This window comes from Falco cherrug, chromosome 10 (assembly GCF_023634085.1).
Source record: "Falco cherrug isolate bFalChe1 chromosome 10, bFalChe1.pri, whole genome shotgun sequence".
Taxonomy (NCBI): domain Eukaryota; kingdom Metazoa; phylum Chordata; class Aves; order Falconiformes; family Falconidae; genus Falco; species Falco cherrug.
The window spans coordinates 19,455,922-19,477,850 of record NC_073706.1 but is presented as its reverse complement, the minus strand read 5'-3'; the positions used below and the strand labels follow the sequence as shown (position 1 = coordinate 19,477,850).

The 21,929-nt window shown below is 51.2% G+C and overlaps 1 protein-coding gene across 3 annotated transcripts in view; it reads left to right on the top strand.

The window, feature by feature from the left end:
- Positions 1–21,929, top strand: part of KDM2A (lysine demethylase 2A) — a 50,480-nt gene that overhangs the window by 8,710 nt on the left and 19,841 nt on the right. For all 3 annotated transcript variants that reach the window (XM_055722118.1, XM_055722117.1, XM_055722116.1), the window contains 7 exons: positions 13,574–13,712; positions 14,944–15,022; positions 16,418–16,464; positions 16,828–17,006; positions 18,659–18,765; positions 19,351–19,444; positions 21,772–21,925. In XM_055722118.1, coding sequence (XP_055578093.1) covers positions 13,574–13,712; positions 14,944–15,022; positions 16,418–16,464; positions 16,828–17,006; positions 18,659–18,765; positions 19,351–19,444; positions 21,772–21,925 — 799 coding nt within the window. The remainder of the gene's footprint in view (positions 1–13,573; positions 13,713–14,943; positions 15,023–16,417; positions 16,465–16,827; positions 17,007–18,658; positions 18,766–19,350; positions 19,445–21,771; positions 21,926–21,929) is intronic.

Sequence of the window (21,929 nt, the reverse complement as noted above, 5' to 3'; positions counted from 1 at the left end):
GGAGCAGCCCCCATGCCCCTGGTACCTTTTTATTGATGGCTAATTGTGTCAGGAGCTACCCAGACAGGGGTCTGCAGGTCACTGGCTGGATTTTGGAGAGAAATGGTGCATGTGGGAGGGAAGTGGGGATGTGCTCAGAAGGTGGAGAAACAAGGTGGTGTACTAACACTGTCCTCTGAAAACGTATGAGGGGAAGGCAATTACTTGTCTTCAGGGTGAAATGTCTGGTGCTGCTGATGACGGAAGAGTGCAGCTGATTCCAGAGGAGGAAATGATGGGTGAGCTCTGAGTGGGTAGCCTGAGCTCTGGAAAGCTCTGTTTGCTGCCAGAGTTGACTTACTAGTTCACAGGCTGTATTACACGGTGCCTGACCTGCTTTTATTTGGGTTGAAGAGGTTAAAGGCAAATGGAAGAGGTAGAAGGTGAGGAGGAACATGGCATATCACACTGAATCACCACACGATGTCGTGCAGCCTTGGGGCAGCTGCACCAAAGCACGTACCAGTGTGCTCAGAGGACAGGAGCTGTCATACCTGAGCAGACCTGCCTTGCTGCATCTCCTGGTGGAGAGGGAAGGGAGCGCAGAGAAGGATCTTGCTTGGTTGCCTTGGGAAGAGCAAAAAAGCCAAGTGGAAGAGTAAACCCTGTGGTAGGGTGACAGGGCCTATAATTAGATATCAAAGATACTAAGCCGTCAAAAGCACTGAGAGGCAAGAAGGGTGGGGAGCATGTGTCACAGAACGGGAAGTGTGATCTCGCTGGGATCTCAGTGAAGTTTAATGTTCTTGGGGTGGGGGTCAGACAGAACAAACCTGTGCAGAGCCCTCCTGCTAGGAAGGAGCAGTGGATACGTGAATGCCCGTTTGGAAAACGAGATGTGACCATTTCAGCTGAAGCTAAGAAGCTATCTGTGACTGCACTTGTACAAATGCATCATGAAAACGCCTGTCAATAACATCTGAAATCAGCATCACAGCTGTCTTCTGTCTTGGATGGTCTCAAGCTGGATGATCTGTAGACCAGGTTCTTTGCTGTACGAGTGCTCGTGCTGCTTCCGGCTCAATCCGTTTTCTGGAGGGCTTAGGGTAAGGCATCAGCCTTTTGGGGGCTGTAGGGAACTTTGTTCTTCCCTTTTCACAGTGGTCTGAACTCCCTCTGCTGCCCAGCTTCAGGTACCCGCAGATCTCCCTTGGCAAGGATGCTGGTGATGCTGAGGGCCAAGGAGCAGTGAGAGCATGTTCCTACCGCTCCCCCTCTAACTCACCGCCTCTCGGGTCCTGTCAGTGCTGCCAAGTAGCAGCTCTGGGAGCAAATGCTCTGCCACCTCCATGTGGCATCTTGGGCAGCTGGGAATGCTCTCTGCTGTGTGACCCCCACCCAGCTAGAGGTAGCCCGCATGCTAAACTGCGCTGGCTAATTTTCGTTTGTCCTTGCTCATGTGATGGGAGAATCACAGGCTCCAGGACGGCGTAACAAGAACAACCGTGAGGTGCTGCAGGTCATTGATGCTAGAAGAGCTCTGCTCGTACAGCCTGGAGCTTAATCTGGACAGACCAGAAGGGATGTGATGAACTCAGTTTTCTGTTTGCTGATCTTCTCATTTACCCTTTTTTTTTTCTTTGTTTTTTTTCCCCCTCCACTTCGGCTTCCAGGAACCAATTTGAGGAAGGTGCATACTGCCCGCAGGTGTTACTTGCTGGCACTTGAGATGGTTCAGATAAACCTGGTGACAAAGTGTAGCCTGTGAATCCACGATGGGGCAGGCGAGATGGATCTGTTTGGCAGGGTTTCTTTCTGTTCTGTGGCTCTGTGTCCATGCTTGTGCAGCTCTGTTGCTGTAGAAACAGTACCAGTAGCAAATGGCATGAACTGGCTGTCCAGAACTGTGAATCCCTATGGAAGTTCCCAGAACTTCCTGAACCACACGAAGTTCTGGGCTGGTGTCTGCCCAGGGTTGCAGGGTGGTAGGAAGGGATGGATGGGTTTCTGCTGTTGCAGTAGCCTGATGGGGAGGTGCGTGCTCTGTAGTGCTTCCATGCAGGCTGGGTGCCTGGAAGGGTGCAGGTCTGGGTGGCATCCTTACTGCCAGAAGAGCTGAGGTGTGGGTCACAGTGCTCCAGGTGATGTGCGTGTGTGAGTGAGCTGGGGGAGACAGCTGGGACCGGCAATTTTTAACTGCTGTCAACTAGAACGGGTCATATTGATGGTGCAGCGGTGAGTGGAGCAGTAAACTCTACCTTAAACACTGGCTGCTTTTTGTCTTTTCCTTCATCTTGCATGTTTTGGCTATCATGCTGTACGCTAATAAGTTTTAATAGAGCCACCCTCCACACACACCCCGCACCCTTTTATGTCAAGGAAGAGGCTCCAGAGTGTGATCGTTGCCTGTGGGTTTTGTTAGCGCTGGTTCTCAGGGATGAGAAGCAACTGCAGGATCGTGCTGTCGTGTCATAGCCAGCCCTAACAGGGTTTGGGAGAAGAGGTCACTTGATAAAAGGCACCAGGGGAAGGATCAGGATGTTGCTTGGTAGAACCACTATCTAGAGAAGCAGATCCCCCACCACTGAGGCACAATCTCATTATAAGTGAGATATGCAGAGGGGATGGTCCTTTTTGATGTTGCCTCTTACCTTGCCTAACTTTTCATCAGGCAGTGGTGGAAGTCTGCAGGGTACGAGAGAAGAGAGGTGGTGCTGCAGAGCATGGAGAGACAGCCAAGCACATGCTGGAGGAGCAATTGGAAAATGTTAAGAGCAGAAAAGCCTGTATGTTTAAAAATAACAAAAGAGGCTGACCTGTGCTGATCAGTCCAAGAGTGCCCTGCGTTCCCCTGGCTCTCGAGAGCTGCAGTCTTGCGATTGAGCTGAGGTAGCTGGAAGGGGAAAGGAGAATGTCTGACAATGTATGCTCCTTTAGGGTTAGATTGCCTCAGTGTGTCCAATTGACTGTGAATAAATATTTCTGTGTGTTGCTGAGCTCCTGAGCCCCTTTGCCCCATTTGGATTAAGGAAGGGGCAAGTACTGGGCTGCTTCTGGAGCAAAGGGGGAGGGAGTGTGTGTGGTGATGGTGTAACAGTGTAGCGTACGGAGGAAATATCCCTCCTAGTAGATGGTTTCACACACTGTGTTTTTCCCTGCAGCCCTCAGTTTTCCTTCTTCATAAGCAACCTAGGCCCTATAGCCTGCAATTCCGGCAGCCTGTTGCTTTTCTTTTTAAAGAACAGTGTCAGCTTAGCAGGAATTGCAGAAAACCCCAAAGCTTCCTGTGCTTTTGCTATCCAAGTACTCCTGTGGTCCAGCCTTGATCAGTTTGCGTAATGGGACAGAACTGGCAACAGGTTTCTGCAGAGCTGGGTCAGGACACTGGGAGGTTTGGAGGGTGAGTTCTTCTCCACTGAAAAATCTGAGCTAGTCCTCTGAACTTCCACCGAGGTGCTCTGCCTGTCCCCGCGAGGAGTGAAGTTGCTCAGTGCTGGGCTACTAATTCTAGATGAGCTGTCCCTCTGTCTCTGGATGCACGTGGCTCTGTCTGTCCCTTGTGCTGACCCTGCTGGGTCCCTGCCCGGTGGTCTATGTGGGCTCAACAGCCTGGAGGTCTGCTCTTGCCCCAGTGGGAAAACTGTTGAAGTGCGTGTAACTTTCCACCTGCCTTTCTGGAGAAGTTTGGCCTACTTTTGTTCCATTTTGGGGATGCTCTGTAGCCTTCCTATACAATGCAAAAGGAGTAGCAGAGCTGGTAATGCTCATCTACCTGACTGCATAGCACATGTGCTAGGGACACCCTGGCAGGGAAAGGGCTCAGCACAGCAGGTTTTTTTCCTTGGACTTCTTCTGGTTTGGAATGGGTGGGATGTAATTAAAGGGGTTTGCTCAGCCTACTTGAGAAATAACAAGGCTGCATGTCAAAGAGTGGCTTTTAACACTCTGTAGCTAAGAGGATCAGTCTTAAAGCCTGAAATGTGACATGTTGGAGGGTTTGATGGTCCTTTATGAGCTTCTTCAAGCTGTCATAGAATGTAGGCAGGGTTTGTCTGGGTACCAGGGTGCTAAGGCTGGTGGTGGCTGTGGGCAGTCTGAGGGTTAGTAGTGCCATAAAAGCTAGTTGGGCCAGTGGCTGCGTGTGAAATATGCTGCTGGTGACTGGAGTGAGAAGCCTCTCCTAGGGCAGAGTCCCTTATTGGGACTGTTGCCAGGCTTGCCCATGTGTGATCTGATCTAGCATGTTCCTCTGTCTCATGCTTTTGCTGCTGTGGCTGGTCAGTGTGTGGTTTAGAGGCAGCTACTGGAATTCTCCTTGACCTGTTGGTGCTGTCTCCCCACCTGCCTCGTTCAGCCTTGCTCCAATTCCCCAATTACTCCTTATGTACATCCAATTTTGTAACACAAAAGTGCAAACTAAAGTGTTCTCCCTGCTCATTCTGAAATGTTGCCAGCCCGGCTCATGATAGGAATCCCTCCTGGAGCTGTGAAGCCTGGAAGGGCTCCAGTTCTGTGTAGATCCTGTTCGCTCTTCAGCCTGGTGCTTTGAGTCTGTCTTTGTCCAGGAGTTTGCCACTTGGGATATGCCAGTTCTGCTCTCCTGTTTTTGAGAGAGACAGATGATGAGGGGCATTAAACTTCAGTTAAGCCTGCTGGGTTAGTTCTTGGGTTCCTCTTGTGAAACCAGGCAGCAAAAGAGTGAGTTTAGTATGGTCGTCTTGTCCAGACAGTCATCACTGGTGGACAGGGTGCATGGAGCTGCTAAAATCAGTGACCTGCTAGCTTGCCCTCATGTCAGGCTGGCCTCCAGGCTTGCCCAGAGACAGATATGACCACTTGACAGGTTGTCCTGGATCTCTTACTTGTGGGATCATGGCCTTTTCTTCAGATCCTGCTGCGGTGCCTCCTCCTAGCTGGGGGAGCAGGGAGCCTGGGACCACTTTATTGATTGTTGCTGGGGCACTGGCAGTTGTTTGTCAAAGCAATTGGTTCTGCAGAGCCAAAATATTAACAGGATGCCATGGGCCCATCTCTGTAGGACCCTTGGTACCCCGAGGGTGACAAGAGGCGGTGTGGTTTCATTATTGCTTCCTGTGCTTGCGAGGAAGAGGAGCTGAGGAAAAACTAAAGTGGTTGAAGGTGGGGAGGCACAGAGGACAGAAGCCTGCTGCCTTTCTGCTGGTAGAGAGAAACCCAAGTAACGTGCTTGTATGGATCAGAGCTTGGAGCCTAGACCAGGAGGTGAAGTGAGAAGTGCAGGCTTGGAGGTGAGGAATATAGAAAGAAAAAGCTGTTAGTCTTAAGATAAGCAGTAAGTTGGCAGACGGCTAATTGGATGTCATCATCTTGGTGCCTTGGTTCTTCACCTTGTATCTGAAAGTACTTGTAAGGGAGAGTGTCCCCTGCATGGTTCTGGCATTGGCACCTGCTCCGCTCTGGGTCTGTCCGATGGCAGCCTTGCTGCTTCCGTGCTTGTCTGTCCTCCTGCCAGGGGTTGCCTTTGCCTTGTGCCTTCCCAGAGACGCGGGACCCTTTCCCGCCAACCTGACAGATCACACGTGACCTTTGTGTGGTGGCTGTTGATTGCTGACAGTTCTCAGCACTGTGTCTCGGAGGCTGAATGCTGGATGCTGCCATGTGCCGCAGGTACTCACTCGAGATAAAAACACCCGTCAACAAGTCTGGTTGTCAAAGGTCTGGACTTACCTAGACAAGAGCCATACTTGTGTGCTGTGCAAGTATGCGAGCAGGTAGATTCATAAACTGAGGAGAGTTGAGCTTGTAATTTATTACCGATTTGGCTGCGTTTCGGCAAAGTAACCCTGCGAAGGGCTGGGTGGCTTGGGGGCACCCGGTGCGGAAGCTCGGTGGCAAACGCAAGATCCACTGGTAAGTCACATTGTTCTATATGGACACTGGGAGCCAGGTAGAAGGTACGATACCTGCAGGAAGGGCACTTTGGAAGGAGGGAATTCAGGGAGTGAAACTTGATGGCGTTCTTAGCGTCTTTCCTCTGAAAGTATAAGGGAGGGTTGTGGGAGGGTTCAAATCAGGCATGCTGCTGTGGAGACATCAGGTAGAGGGGAGGAAGCATAAAGAGAGGAAAAGTGATGGGTGTTCTGGCCTCCTGAAGTGGAAGGAGCTGTGGCACAGCAGGAGGTTTCCCGGGAACTGGGAGATGGAGATGTTGGGAGATCAGGGAGGGAATGGCAGCAGGCAGGACAGGAAGTAACTAAAATACTGCGGTGTTTGTTGGTTTCACTCTGTAAATATGTGAGGCTCTTCCAGCGAAAGGACGGCTTGTTCTTATTTCAAATGTGACCTTGTACTCGTTCTTCTCTCAGGAAAAAAAAAACCCTACCCCACAGGAGAGTAGTCTTCTGGTTCTCTTCAGCTGACTGTCAGTTCCTCTGCCATTAGAGGTAGTTGTGCTCCATCAAGGCAGCGTTTGTTGATGGAGAGAGGTGTCCAAGGAAGGGTTGTGAAGAGTACCACCACTGAACAGCATGAGGCGCTTCCCCTGGCATCCCCGAGAGGAGGAGACTGCAGGTGAAAGGATCAGAATAGAAGGGATAGTACTGGAGCTGTCTGCAGGATTAATATTCATGCTTCCTATTTCCTACATTAATTAAATGGTACCCAAGAGGGCCAGAAAGAAATGGTGAAGGACAGCTATCTTAGATGAGAATTGCTAGCTGTCTGGTGCTGGAGGATGAATAAACTGCCTTTATCTTGACCCTGCCTGACACAGAGAGAAAGGCTTTGGACTGCTTGTCAGTTCTTTCTTAGTAAAATTCTCATCAGGATGAAAAATGCCTGAATCCTAACACAGGTCACAAAGCTGGAAAAAAGCAATATTTAAATACTGCTGCTTAATGCTGACCACTGAGGTTGGCTGACAGAGATATATGTAATGTGCCTGACTCTTACCCCTCACTTCACTGGGGCTGAGCCTCATCTGGGCCATTCTCGCGATGGCAGTTTTGGGGGTGGCTGCTGATGTCCTTTTTGGAAGTCGCACGTCCCTGACTGAACTGACAGTTGACACTGGAAAAACTCCCAGTAGCAGAGCCACCCCTGGGACGAAGCAGTCGTTTTCTAAGAGCCCAGGGCTGTGACTTGTTGCTGTGCTCTGGCAAGACCTGCCTGGATGGGGTTGCACCAAGAAGCAGGAAAAAGTTAGGAGGGCTGTAGCAATCTGCTGGGAAGGGATACTCGGCCACAACCCAGCCCTGGCACCAGCTGTGGGACAAAGGTAACCATCTTCCCGGGAAGAGATCAAACTTTGTGCTGTAGGGTTTGCGCAGCTCTCACAAAGTGCGTGCCAGTGGGAAGGTGAGGTTGGCATTAGCGAGTCATCCCTTTGCACTTCTCTTGCCCTTTGCGGGTATCGCCTGTAGCCAGTTATTTAACCAGGCAGCATTTTGCTGCATGGCAGGTGAGGATCAAAGCACATCAGAGAACAAGTGGGTCTTGTAGTCTCTGCACGAGCCCTAGGCTTGTACACTGACCACATGTGTCCTCGTATGGAGACCCGATTTGGGGAGTTAGGGAACTGTGGTTTGTGTAACTGCTGTGAGGAAGCTGCAGACTCCAGGAGGGAAAAACCTCTGCTGCAGAGATTTTCCCAAAGTCCCAGCAGATGCTGCCTCTCCCAAAGCACACGCTTGGAAGGGCAGAAGCCTTTCCTTCTTCCTGTCTGCTCTGCGTGCACTGAAATACTGTTTTTCCCCACCCTCCCAAGACAACAATGACATGAAAGCGCTGTGGCCCCGGCCGAGTACACGAGCGGCGTTGTATAACTGATGGGAGCTATTTGTATTGTGGCAGCGCTTTGGGTCCTCAGCCATGACTGGGATCCTGCTCTACATGCTGTGCAGATTAGGAGGCCAGACTCTTCCCTGCCCACAGGAACGAGCAAAGCTGATCTGGCTAGGGGTATGGAGGGGGTTTTGTGGCCATGCTTTGCTGATGATACCAAGAGTTTGGAATTTGCTCAGCTGGAGGAGGAGATGGTCCCCTTTCTGTGTTCCACATCCCTGTTTCCCCATTGCAAAGGGATTTGAGTTTAAGGTGTTTCTGCCCGTTGCCTGGTGTTTGCACCTCTGCAACGTGAACGAGATGAGGAAAAGGAGTCGGAACGGTTCTCTGATCCCGCAGTGCAGATCCATGGATGGATCTAACTGGAATAAAGTGAAGTTTGTATTACTGCTATTTCATGGAATGTGGGACCACAGCAGGTTGGGCTGGCAGAGTGACATCCTCTGAAATGTGTTGTGTTTCTTCGGTCATAAAGCCTCCCAGTTTATTAGTGAGTGACCAGATCATTTGCTGCGCATTCACGTCAGATGGGAGCAGGATCTGTCCTCAAGCTGTAATTTATGCTGAGGATTAGCCAACACAAAGCGATCTTGTGGCCCAAATGGCAAACTGGAATGACTGACTGGGCGCTAGAGCTGGCACTGCAGCGATGGGGCAAGGGGAGGGAGTGGGTGGGTGGGGATGGGAGCAGGAGCTCCTCTGCATAGCATCTCCAGCAGTTTAACCCTAGCTCAGCCTGGACTGTTCGGTCCTGGTGGGACCATGTACCCCCAGCATGAGTGCAGCATCCACCTACGGCACCAGTGGGATCTGGATCAGGCCTGGCCACGTAATCGCGTTTCTCTTAAATTAGCTGGCCTACACAATCCAGAGCCTGGCCTGGCTTGGTGCCACTTCCAGAAGGACGGACAATGCCTGATGTGGCATGCAGTCTAGCAGGGCAGTAACTGTGTCCACTCCAGAAGGAAATGTTAGATAGAGCTGTCAGCCTGAGCTTTTGCTGGGTTAGTACTTGGCTGTGTGGCTGTGGCGGTGTTGGTCTAGGGGAGGCTCCCAAGGGTGCTTATTCAGCTCTGCTGTAGTTATCCTTAAAACATGTAAAACTTCTGCATGTCACCTGTCTTTCCTGTGCTGTTAGTAGCTGTAGTAGAGTGCTTAGGAGCAAGCCAGCTAACGCCATCTGACGTTCCACCGGGATAAAAAAAATCTGAGCATGTCAACCAGACAGCAGGATCCTGGTGAGGTGACAGCAGAAGAGGGGTTTTCCCAGTATGCTGGTTATCTGCCTGCACAGGGCATGTGCGCTGTACCTTGCTGCTAGTTTTTTCAGGCTGCTGGTGTCCTTGGACAAGTGCTGTCAGCTGGCCTGCGCTGCTCTTTACTGTGAGGGATGTCAGCTTGAAACAGGGCTGTGGCTGGAGCTGCGTGCCAGCCCCAGTCTTCTGAGGTGGGAGGTTCATGGTCAAGGGGACACACACCTGAGTTTCAACCCCATGCAGTAACCCCTGTTGTGTAGCTTAACTAGGAGGCTTGAAATACTGTTCAGGCTTCCAGCCTGGGAGCCAAATACAAGTTAATAAGAGACTAGTTTGGATATAGTCTCTTCTTGCCAGTATTTAGCATGCCAGATCTTATCTCATCAGGTTTTGTATCCAGCGAAGGCAAGAGAGACACTTTTTCCCAAAATCTGCCAACTAAAAGTGAGTGTCTGGAGTAAGGGAACAGGTCAAAACGCAGACCACAGCCTGGTGCTGCAGCGTGCCACCCCCTGCCTGATGCCAAAGCAGGCGAGAGCCATGGACTGCAGGGCCCAGCACCCTCTGCTTCATTATGTACGTCCTCTAATAGATGCCAAAGAACTACCTGCTGGGGCCAGCAGTCCTAGGAGGCCTGCCTGGGAACGGGGGTAAGAGAAAAGCTAGTTGTGCTGGAAGATTATTAGCCTGCTTGCCTAGACTAGGTGTGCCTTGAGCTTCCCTGGTGTGATTTAGTAAGGAATAAGGTAACTGCAAAAATAGTTTTCAGTCTCCTGTAGCTGCTGTCCTTACAACAGTAGCCAAAGGCGTCTCAGCGGGAACCACAACGGGCAGCTGATGTCAGACAGCATCACAGAGCAGATTTGAGACGTTTCAGCTGGACAGGGTACAGCTAAGGGTCCAAGGAAGCACCGTGACCACCACTTCTTTTTCTGGAAGTGGAGAAATATAAAGGGGAAGCTACAAATCCAGTTTCCTTGGCATGTTTGCCCATATGACCTAAGCCTCTCTCCATACTGTTCAGGGCAGAAGTGATTTGAAATGATTCTGGGGTAGGAATTGTAGTTGTCCAGCACATGGAGCTGTTCGGGCTCCTCCTTTGCCTCCAGTGAAGATGAGGAAGGGTCTGTGAGTGTAAGTGGAGCTGGAATCAGCTGGGCTAGTGTCTTCTGTTGGACTGACCTGCTGGCCAACCAGGAAAGCCCTGGGTTTGCATCCTGCCTGGCAGACCTCTAACTGTGTTTTGTTGGGGCTCTCCTTCCCCAGCCCGGGCAAGCGCAGCAGCGAGCAGTGCCCCCTGAAGCCAGGGCTGAGCTGGTCTGCTTGGCGCTGGGGAGGAGAGCGGGTGCTCTGGGACCCAGAAATGAGTGCCTTGCTGCTGCTTGTGCATGCTGTGCATGAGTTCAGCAAGGTTCTCCCACAGGTTAACAGGAGCTGAGAGGTGTGGGAGCTGGTTGTGCAGTGTCCTGTCCCACAGAGGGCTCTGCCTATGTCCAAGGCACCCAAACAAGGTCCTCTGCAAACAGCAGTGTACCTGCTCCATCCTTTCTCACCATGGGTGTCTGGCAGTGCAGCCCTGCCAGGGCCACCCCTTCCCAGCAGCTGTTTTGGACTGTTTCAGACCACCAGTATGGAGGCGAGACACGAGGTTTTGCCTGGGGAGAGGCTGAGTTCTTCCTAGGAGCTGGAAGCCGGGCCTGGGCCTTGGTCAGCTCTTGGTTTTCAGAAGAAGCACCGGAGTGACGCTCCCCGAAGCCTGCTGGGCCAGCCTGCTGGAATGTGTGCCTGTTGGGTGTGTGTGCTGCCTTTGAAATGAGCCTTTCCTCAAACATGGGGGGGGTTCAGCAAAAGCTGAGCGTGAGGCTGTCTCATGTGTCCCTAAAGCCCTTACAGAGCAGGCTCCCTCTGCGCTGTGTCCTCATTTTAAAAATGAGCATCAGACAGCATTAACTGATGCGGTGATTTTTAAGGGAAAGTGCTCTGTATGGTGGGTTCACCCCAATAGAGCACAGCCGGGAACCCTTCTCCCAGTAGTGCCTCTCCATCTCTTAACTTAAAGCTCTGGTGCATCTCCTTGAAAGATCTTTATCTCAGTTTAAAGAAGGTTAGGGAGCTGCAGCCTCTGGATTTGTGCTGGGACCAGTAGGATGTGTGGCCATAGTGCCTGGCAGCTGTTCCCAGCCAGCACGGTGCTGTGCAGTCCAGCCCCAGCAGTATGACGTTCCAGGTGTTCCCCAGGAATATGCTGCTTGGCTTCTGATGGTGGCATCTCAATTTGTCTTTTTTTAATGCATGGTTGTGTGTTTTTCAAAGTGTGAAAGAAAACAAAACAAAAAAAACCTGCAAAAAACAAAACAAAACAAACCTGTAAGTAAAGTGAGTTTTACCTTTATGTATTTAAAAACAGTGGAAGAAAGTATTCCTGCTTGCTGTCCATGTGTATGGGTGGCTTAATGCAAGACTGCAAACTCACAGCCCTTTTTTTGGGTTTTTTTTTTTTCTTTTTCTCCAGAACACTTCAATGTTGAGGCCGTTCGGACAGGCCCTTGGAGAACTTTGGGTTTTGGGATACTGAAGGCTCTTTCTTGTTGTTCCTGCTTTGCAGATGAGGTGTTTGGTGCCCCTGTTGCATCCAAGTTTGTGGGAGGGGGGTTGGAAAGCTGAGCAAAGTTAGTGAGGTGTTAACAGTAGGGAGAGGTAAGCTTCTCTGCCTTGACAGCAAGGAAACTATTTGGGAATTGACCAGCCTTCTTGAAATTGTGAGGCTGAAGTTACAGGTTTTCCTTTTCCAAAGGAGCCATCCCCATGTGCTCCGGCACTGGTCGAACTGATCAGTTTAAAAAGTATCTTTCAAGCTGTGTGTCTGTATGAGGGAGTCATCAAAGCACTGTAGTGATCAGACTGATGGGTGGATCATACCAGGATGTAACTTACTGGAAAACATCCCAGATGTGTTTGATTCAGCTATTGTAGGGTCTGATGGGCTGGGGGAGCAGGCAAGGCAGGGGTTAATGGGAAGGTGAGTGAGGCCAGGTAGGGCTAGGGTTGGCTGCACTGGGCAACATGAAGCTCTCACCCACCCCAGGGCTTTCACCATCACCAGAAGGTGGCCTTGTACCTCCTGAGACTTGATGTGGTCCAGCAAGCCCAGCCTTACCCTGGCGGGCTGGGTGAGGAGGGCAGAAGTGAGCAGAGGGTGGCGCTGGGTGAAGTCCACATCGGTGCTGAGCTCTGGGGAGAGCAGCAGCTTGTTGCCACAGGGAGGGGAGTCGGAGGTGTACAAACTCACCTGGGAAAGGACACTTTTGTCTTTGCCAGGAGACCTTAAAAGAAGGCAGAAATGAGCTATGGAACACGCTGCGCTGTGGCAGTGAGAGGTGTGCCGTGGGAGGAGGTTATGCGGGGACTGCGATGCACAGACGTGCACACCGGTCACCTCGCTGGTGGTGAACTTCAGCATCATGGGCTGGGGCTGGGACCAGTGTTGTTGCTGGGGCTGGGACCCTGGTACCAGTGCTGTGATGCCTCCCTGCTGCAGGCAGGTGCTGGCTTCCCAACCCAGATGTGACACTAGGTGCTGTGTCACCTCCCGCCCTGTCTGTCCCCTCCCTGGCTGTCTGCTGGCACGACAGTTGGTGTGAATTGGGAGCATCCCTAACTGGGGGAAGTCAGCTTGGCTAATTCAGAGCAGGTTGACTTATCTGAGGGGATTTAGGGAGCATTCCCACGAATGGCTCTGCCAGAGCATGATTGCTTTCTGGAGGGGTGGCTAACAGCTGGGGACAGTAATTTCTTCCAGATCTGGCAATGCTAGAAGAGGATGTCTGTCAGGAATCCCAGTACAGATGTACTTACGAGATCATCTAAGAAAAGGGTTACTTCCCCACATGCAAACAAGGGAATAAATCAACTTTTGTGTACAGGCATGGCCAAATATGAAAACTTGAGACTTGTCTTCAGCATAAACCTCTTCTTTTTTATCACTTGGCCTTCTGGCAGGGATTTAAATTTCCAAGTGCCTTTACCTCTAGCACAGCAAAGTACTGATGCATCTGTGAAAACGGGGAACTGATTCTTTGTTTCTTTGCCCCAGTTACACTGAACTGTCTCCCCTCCTCCAGTGTTTCTGTGTTAGCACTCATTAGCAGTGAATTATCTGTCTCCCATACAGCCCAACTTGCACAAATCTGTTTGTTATAGGAGGAGAAAATGTGATGTTTCAGTGGTGTATTTTGGATCCAGGACAGGCATTGCCTAAGCAGATCTTCTCTGCCGTGTCCCTTTTGAAAACTGATACCGGCGATGCTTTTTGGGCAAAAACCTAGTGGGTAATATAACTTGGTAACTCTCCTCCCTGGGAGGAGAAGCGTGTAGGCTTCCCAGGGACAGCCTGTTGCAGGCAGTGGCTCCCCGAGGCCCTGGCAGAGCTGTGCCAGGGCAGGATGAGGCTCTGGGAAGCAAGCTGGTTGTTCCTCCTGGTCCATAAATCTTACCTGCCTGGTCTGTTCTCTCCTCAGCGTGGCACGATGAGGCGGCGTTACGAGGACGATGGCATCTCTGATGATGAAATTGAAGGGAAGAGGACATTTGACCTCGAGGAAAAACTGTCCACCAACAAGTTTAACTCCACCTTCGTGGTCTTCATGGAAGGCAAAGGTTTGTCCTGGGACTGCTGTGCTACAGTGCATGCTACTGCTGTCAGTAACCAGACAGCTGCTGTGGCTGGCCGCTTCTGCAGTGAGGCATGGTGTGTTAGATGACCTTTCCCCGAGCCTTTCATAGAAAGCTAACGCTGATCGCAGTTGGAAGTGCTCTTGTCATCTGACTACACCCAAAGCCTCCCTGGCTGCCAACTTGCAGGGCGGTTACAAGGCAGTTGTGGTGTTAATTAAATCCTTTCCTGCTGTCCTGCATTTTGCTGCCTTTTACTTTCCATCCTTCTCTAAAGTTGAGAAAACTGTCTGCTGTTCACACTAATTCTGTGCTTTCCTCTGCTGTGAACCGCTTTACTTGCATAATCCAAGTGATGCAGAGCAGGCGGGGTCATTTCTGCCTGCTCCCCTGCAAGTCCTGCAGCGGTCCTTGGGCAGTCTGAAGGCAACGTGAGGCATATTGGTGCAGGATGTGGTCAAGCCTGCTAAGCCCTTGGGCCAGGGGAACTGGTAGCAGAGAGTGTGTGTGGGAACTGGTATGAAAGCCGCTCGATCTGCAGAGCGATGAGCCAGTGCAGCAGTGAAGGCTTGCTGGGACACGTGGCAGCCAGGAACGAGAGGGTTCGCCTGGGTCAGCACCTGTAGTTGCAGCCACATGTCTACTAGATGCTTAATTCAAAGACTGTGTGGGATCGCTCCCCTTTCTTTCACCACGCGTATGGCTCAGTGGGATGTCTTTTCATTGCAATGCCAGTGCAAGCCTCGTGAGGATTTACTGTGAGGGAGGAGCATTTCTTCAAGGCATCTTTTGCTTGGCTGTGAGCTGCTTAGGGAAGTGAGGACCAAAACCAGTGCTGTTTCCCTGGCTGGTGCAGCCTGTTGGAACAAACTCCCCTGCCTCTTGGGGGGGGGGGGGCCTGTCTGAGGCTTGTCAGCAGCACGCACCATGCTGGTCACAGAACTGTTGCAAAGGAGTTTCAGGACCTCTGAAGAAGTGTAGAAATAGCAAGGAACAGGGCTTTCTTTCGCTGGCTAGCCTTGCTGCAGAGATAGGAGGATGTTCGCAGGTCTCAGCTGCACAGGGCCCTGAACAACCTAATCTGAGCCTGAAGTCAGTTTGCTGGGAGCAGCGTTGGACTAGAGATCTCCAGAGATGCTTTCTAACCTTGCTTTGTCTGTGGTCCTCTGAAGGAGTCTCCCCTAATACCTTCCTCCTTCTTGTCTCCCTGCACCAGACTTCACAGTTGAATACATCCAGCGGGGCGGCCTGAGAGACCCTCTCATCTTCAGGAGCTCTGACGGCCTGGGGATAAAGTAAGTGTTGGGGGCACGGAGTGGTGAATGGCTCTGGCCCGACTTTTTGCCTTTCTCCACGCAGTGTGGGATCTGATCCTGGTAGCTGGATCTGTGCTCTGCCGAGTTGGTGTGACTGCATTCTATCCCCGCTGTTCTTTCCATGCAGTGAGAAGTATCTCCTGCCTCAGTTACCCTGTTCTTCCAAATCTGTTTGGACTTAAAATGAGAGGACTGAACTGGCTGTGGGTGATCACAATTCAACCAGATGTCTGGAAAGTCTCGTTGCTGCTCTGATGCAACATCTGGCTGGGTTTCTTTCCTAGTAATATAGGCATCTCTTGCCAGAGTGTCAAACAATTTGTAGGATTTCTGGCATTTTCCAGAATTCCAACCTGATTTACCCAACTTGGTTACTTCTAAACTACCATCTGTCTCTCTTGCTACAGTTAGTCAACTAAGGTTTACAGCTTTGAGTGAAATCCTCTATTGATGCAAGACTTAGTGCCATTTTATGATGTTCATATAAATACGCTATGGGATGGTAGATGTAGTTCGGAGGCAGGTAATACTACATGAAAACATTATAGCTGTCTTTTACAAAATAAAAAAAAACCACCTGATCTTATCCAGTGTTTCTGCTGGGTCACTGTTTTTTAGGTTTGATTAACACAAAGGTTAGTGGAAGAAACTAGCCCTAGAAAACTTTTTCAGTGCCAGTGTTGGCAACACTGCTCCTGAGTTCTTCAGCTGGCTGTGAATGGATGGGCAACATCTCATCCAGTGCATGATCTACTGTACTGTGGTGAATTGGATAGGAAATTGTGCCAGGCTCAGTTGTTACTGCTGGGTGACTTGGGAGGGCAGAGATTTGATACTGAGGATTACAGTGTGGGCGAAACTGGGTTTCTCCTGAGCTTTTGGTTGTTTCTCTGGATCAAGAGCTGCTTGAATGGCTGCCTGCTCATTCTGCCTGTGACAGCAGTGTTTGGACAGATAAATATGCCAGTACAAACAGAGTAGTTATGCTGTATCAGTGAAATACACTGCTTGTACTGGTCTGGCTATGCCCTTTATATTGGGATAACTTACATGAGCGGTCTTTAAGATGAGAGCTAGGCTTGCTTAGCTCAAGGCCTGCTTGCTCATTTGCCAGAAAGCACTGTACAATGGCTCATGCTCTAGAGATGGTATATCCTAGTCCCAAGCCTGCTTCCCTAGCCAGAAGTTGGGCCCAGTGTCTCAGCCCAAGCATGTGCCCCCAGAGATCTAGTTGCATAGTCTTCACCCACACCCGAGAGGCAAAAAGAAGCACAGTAGTATCTTCAGGGTGCCAGTAACTGGGGTTACAGGTGGGGAAGGGTCTGCAACCAGAAGCGCTTCATGATTTTTTTTAGCAAGGTGTTTGTCCTGCAGGATGCCAGATCCGGACTTCAGCGTGAACGATGTGCGGCTGTGTGTTGGTAAGTGCCCAGGGACCGCGGTGCATCTCTGCTGTAGCCTGGGCAGACTGGGAGGAATGGCGAGAGTCATCGGGTTTACCAAAGGGAGAGATCTGGTTCTGTGGCTCCCCCAGTGTGCAGCTGGTTGAACCTGAGCTGTCCTTACCCAGTGGATCACAGCTCTTAACCTGCTTGAGTCTAGTTTGACCTGAAGCAGCTTCTGCTTCGATGTGGGTGTGGAAGATGAAGTTATGGGAGAAGCCAAGATGTCACACTTGTGTGGGTGGGTCCTTTGAGGAAAGATCTCATGTCTCCTGGAGTGTGTCTTCTGGGTGGTCCATTGTGCACAGGGGTGGTTCCAGTGACATCTGTCTGTTCTGGCAGGGAGCCGGCGGATGGTGGATGTCATGGATGTGAACACACAGAGGGATATTGAGATGTCCATGGCACAATGGGCACGCTACTATGAAACACCGGAGGCTGAGCGGGAGAAGCTTTACAACGTCATCAGCCTGGAGTTCAGCCACACCAAACTGGAGAACCTGGTGCAGAGACCTGCTACGGTGAGCAAGGCTCTTCCTTCCACAGGGATGTCCTTTCCCTTGTACTTGTGGTCCTCCTAGACAAGGTGCAGCCTGGCACTTGACTGCGGGAGGAGAGGGGCTGCTCGTAACATGCATGGGAGCTGATCCTGTGTCTGGCTGAGATGTCATCTGCTGTAGCTGATCTCAGGTCCAGGCTGGGGCTGCCTGACCCGTGAATCCCTTGGCTATAGTGACCATGGTCAAGTCCCTGGGGTGTCATTCTGCAGAGATCTGGCTTGTTCACTAGCTGTCAGCAATTAGAGAAATAGAAGTGATTGGCTGAGGAATATTTAGTGAAGTAACGTGCTCCTGCTAGCTGGTGATGAACAGGCACAGAGTTTAAACAAGCACGTGAGTTTGAATAGAAGTCAGATTAGTGCTCAGCCACAGTGAGTGTTGGGGACAGGATGGGGACACTGGCTTCCAGCCCCTCCCAGTTACCTGGTTCCACTGCCTGCCCCGACCTTTTGGCTATCATTCGGTCTTGGACCTGCCTTCCCTCTCTGCTGTGCTCTGTGCTGCAATGGCGCTTGGTGCAGGGCCCTCTCCTGCATCCTGCAGCACCGATCAGCTCTGCTGTGGCCAAAGAGAGGGGCAGGGCAGGAGTGGCTTGCCATAACACATGGCCAGGTGTAAAACTCCAGCAGGGCCTAAATCAGATAGCAGAGCTCAGCACCGCTTGCTGCCTTGTGAGAGAGTAGCTAAAGTCGGGATGCTGGCTGAGCTTTGTGGTTTCCTTGGTGTTTGGAAACCGTGGTCCCGTTAGGAAAGCAACCCTGCGTTCAGCTGAGACACAGCTCCAGAGGGTTGTGCAGCGTGGGAGGGAGGGTGTCTGGTGTGAAGTGCTGAAATCTCTGAGGGCAGAGAAGGCCAAGACTGGAGGGATGCTGGAAAGGGGACAGGAGGCTGTTTGGCCAGGGGAAACGTTGCCCTTACTGAACTGTGGAAGGTGGGCTGGGTGGGCTGGGCATCCTGAACTCCCTCTGCAGTCGGTGGAGGGGAAGGGGCAGCCCTGTAGGGCCATTCACTTCTCTGTGTTTACTGCAGAGGGAGCCTGGACATCTCTGCCTGCTCTGGCTGTCCTGAAGCTTGGCCAGTTGAATCCCACCCTAGCAGATGCTGCCCAGTATGGGGGTTTTTTGTAAGCCCAGTACATAGCAGTTCCTGCTTAGCCCCTAAACAGATGACCAGCATCCTGGTACTGTGCTTGGGATCTTGCTGTAGTGAATTCAGAGGCTCCCTGTACAGCGTCTGGTGTCAGAACAGCTGGTCCCAAGTGCTTTACGTGTGAGGTTGCACCAGTAGCATTGGGAAGGTTGTTGGGTGTGTGAGGGCCAAAAAGGGGGTATCCCAGCCATTCAGCTAGCACCAGGGCTTTGCTTCCCTTCTGTGGTCCCACCATTTGTTGTGGGTGTGCTCTGAGCTGGGTGGGCTGGCAGTCTCTGTGCAGCACTGCAGTGGCTTTCATGGCCCCAGTGCAACCCTGTGTCCCTCAGGTGCCCAGCTGGTGGTGTGAGCTGTGGGCTTACCAGGCAGGCAGTGGGTGTTTGAGCTTCCAGTACAGCCTGGGGGTAGCAAAAGGGGTTACTGTGCCCCTTCCTCTGCTCATGTCTCCCACCTTTCTGCTCTAGGTGGATTTGATTGACTGGGTTGATAACATGTGGCCCAGACACCTGAAGGAGAGTCAGACAGAGTCTACGAACGCTATCCTGGAGATGCAGTATCCAAAGGTGCAGAAGTAAGTGACTTCCTGAGCTGTTCCAGTGGTGGCAGGCAGCAAAGCATCTCTTGCAAGAAAACTGCCTGAGGGGGAAGCAGTTTTTACCAAGGGGAAGCAGGAGGAGCAGTTTCCCTGGTTATTTCAGTGGGTGACACTGGTAAGGGCACTGCAGCTGGCTATCTAAGCCCCTGCCGAGCACTGCATGGAAGGGTAGTCACATGGCTTCTAGGAGCTTGCTGCACTTTGTGCTCACCACCTCGAGACATCTGGAGTCAGCTGAGCTGCCAGGCATTGCCCATCCTGCCCTGCAGGCCAGACCGCTGATGTGGGGGTTGCTAGAGCTGCCGGGTGTGTGAGGATGAAAGCTCTCCTCTTCCCTGGACTAGACCTTTTTGTGGGGATGTGATATAAATGCAAAGTGAGCTCTCCTGCAAACCACCACCTCCCTGCAGCTAAAGCACTTAGCACTGCAGTAGTTTTCTGGTACTGCTCTGAGCCCTTGGCCTGGGTTTGGGCAGCCCATTCCCTTTGGATATATTGTATCTGCTCTAAAACGTGGATCACTGCTCACTTTGATCTTATTGTCACCTTGTTTTCTGCCAGATACTGTCTGATGAGCGTCAAGGGCTGCTACACAGATTTCCACGTGGACTTCGGTGGCACTTCTGTGTGGTACCACATCCACCGAGGGGGAAAGGTAGGAGGGCAGTCCCTGTTGGGAGAGTCACAGGTGCTTTAGGAGAGTGGCTTTTAGTTTATTTGCTTGTTGATCCTTAAAGATGCTGGCCTAAGACAGCAAATTGAAGTCTTACCAGCCTAAACTTGTGTATCTGTGGTTCTTTGAAGTAGTTCAGGCCCTCGGAGGTCCACCAGACACAAGCTCAAAACCTATGCTGTAGATGTGATGCTGAGACAACCTTATAAAAGGCTATAAATGATACAGAGTAGAAGAGCCCAGTTCATCTAGTGCCTTGGGCTTTTGAGAGATCATTTGGCTACATGGCTGATCACCTCTTGGTGTGGTGCAAGTAGCATGCTGGGAGCAGCAGCAAATGGAAGGAAGGTAATTAAAGACTAATAGGAGCCTCTCCCAAAGCTAAGCCGTCCAAGGGTTTTAAATAGCCAACAGATGTGTTGAGGGGTCACCTTAAAAAGTCAAGTCACTTCAAAAGCAGAAGCATTTGAACTGAAGGTTAATGACAGGTCTTTACGGCAAAACCCTTGAATGATTTCTGGTGAGAAGTAGCTCTGAAACAGCATCAGATTTGAGCGGTGTGTCTGGAGTCACTGCCTGTAGCTGAGCTCAGCCCAAGATACCAAAACTGAACCCCATGCCCCGTCAAGTTTGAGTTTGGTTGCAAACTTCATCCGAGTGCAGCGCTGCTTCTCCGATGGGTGGCTTCCAGTTACAGCTGTGCAGGGATTTCCCTGTGCCGAGCATCCGTCACCCCAGCCGTGTGTTGCACTGGGGTCCGGCTTGGAAGAAATCTGTCTGGAAGGGTATCTGGGAAGGTGCCAGTCTTGCCCTTAGGGAGGGTGAATTGCAGCCGGTGGAGATGTTTGTACAGGTGGGGATGTTTGCTTTGTTCTCTAAACTTTCAGAAAACAGGTTTGTAATAATTTGGGTGCTGTGTCGCTGGAAGAGCTAGCTAGTACTCGAACAATTAAGTCGGGCACTCTAGCTAGCACTTCTGCTGCTCTGGAGAGCACAGTCACGTTCAGAGCATGACAGAATGAAGCCCTTGCTGGGAAGACCTCCCATCTGATGGCTGTTGGGTGGATGTGCCTGTCGTCACAGGACTCTGTCTATGCGTTAGCATTACCGCTATAACAGCATGGAAGAGCTTGTGTGCAACCTTTTGCTAGCTGCAGTTGTCAGCTCTACTGTAGTCAAGGAGACTTTGCACTGCTATTCAGGGAGGGTGGCAATGCAGAAAGACTTATCATAGTACATCTGAATTGAAGCGGTCAGGGCACCGAAATCTGGCAGTAGCTCAGCTTAGTAGTGTTAGGAAAAGGTAATGTGGAGGAAAGTATCCTGTAGCGCAGAATTTACCAAAGGCAGGTCCCACCTCTTGCCTAGTGAAATGCACCTAGCTCCGAACTTCACCCTTGTGAGCAATTAGTGACCTCGCTGCCGCTGATAAAAACCATCAGCCATCTAGGCTGAATTCAGCAAAGAGCCAGGGAGTAAAAAGGGCTGCGTGTGGTGGCTGGACACCTGAGGGACCCTTGGACAGCCTCAGGGAGCCCTTTCACTTGGGACTGCTGCAAGGGGTCTGCCAGCTGAAGGCAGCTGGATGGGCTCCCTTCACAGTCAGCAAAGGCAGATCTCTGGGGAAAAAACTCTTGTCACTTCTTCAGGACAAGTCCTGGGCAATAATTCCATCCCATCTTCCTCTGCTGATGTAGACTAGGTTCAGGGAACGCAGCAAACTGCCCCACCTGAAGAATCTGGGCTTTTTACCCACCTTTCCTTGCAAAGGAGATGTAACTGCCAGACTTGCACAGCGATTCCAATGGTTTGTGGCCCCAGTGCCTTCCCCCAAAGGGTGAGCTCACAGTGTCTGAGCAACCTAGCTGAGGATGGATATCTACGTGCCACCTGTATTGCATGGAGCCACAGAGATGCAAATCTCTTGTTCAGTTGTAGCTCTTACTGATGTGGCAGAATTACGCAGGTAAATACCTCCTTTGTCTCTAATACTCTGGTGTCTTTGGGGAGCTCTGTATCTCCTGGCACTGGTGTAAGTAACACCTTACAAAGCATCCCAAGCTCAGTCTGCCTGTGGCGCTCAGTGCATCAGGTCAGGAAGGACCTTGCTCAGCGGCTTGCCCTCTCAAGTGGAACTCAAATGGGTCACTTCACTGGGGATTTCTGCAGACTTGCATCCTCTCTGGGTGGGGAGAGGAAGAGATTTAGATGTCTGGAAAGGAAGCAGGGCAGGTTTGGAAGAAGTAGGGGATAGTCAGTAGCTGCTAATTGTGGGATGGCTTATGTACATGTGTTGTCTTTATTTGCAGATCTTCTGGCTGATTCCTCCTACACCCCAGAACTTGGAGCTCTATGAAAACTGGCTTCTCTCAGGGAAGCAGGGAGACATTTTTCTTGGGGACAGAGTATCAGAGTGCCAGCGCATCGAGCTCAAGCAGGGCTACACATTTGTCATCCCCTCAGGTAC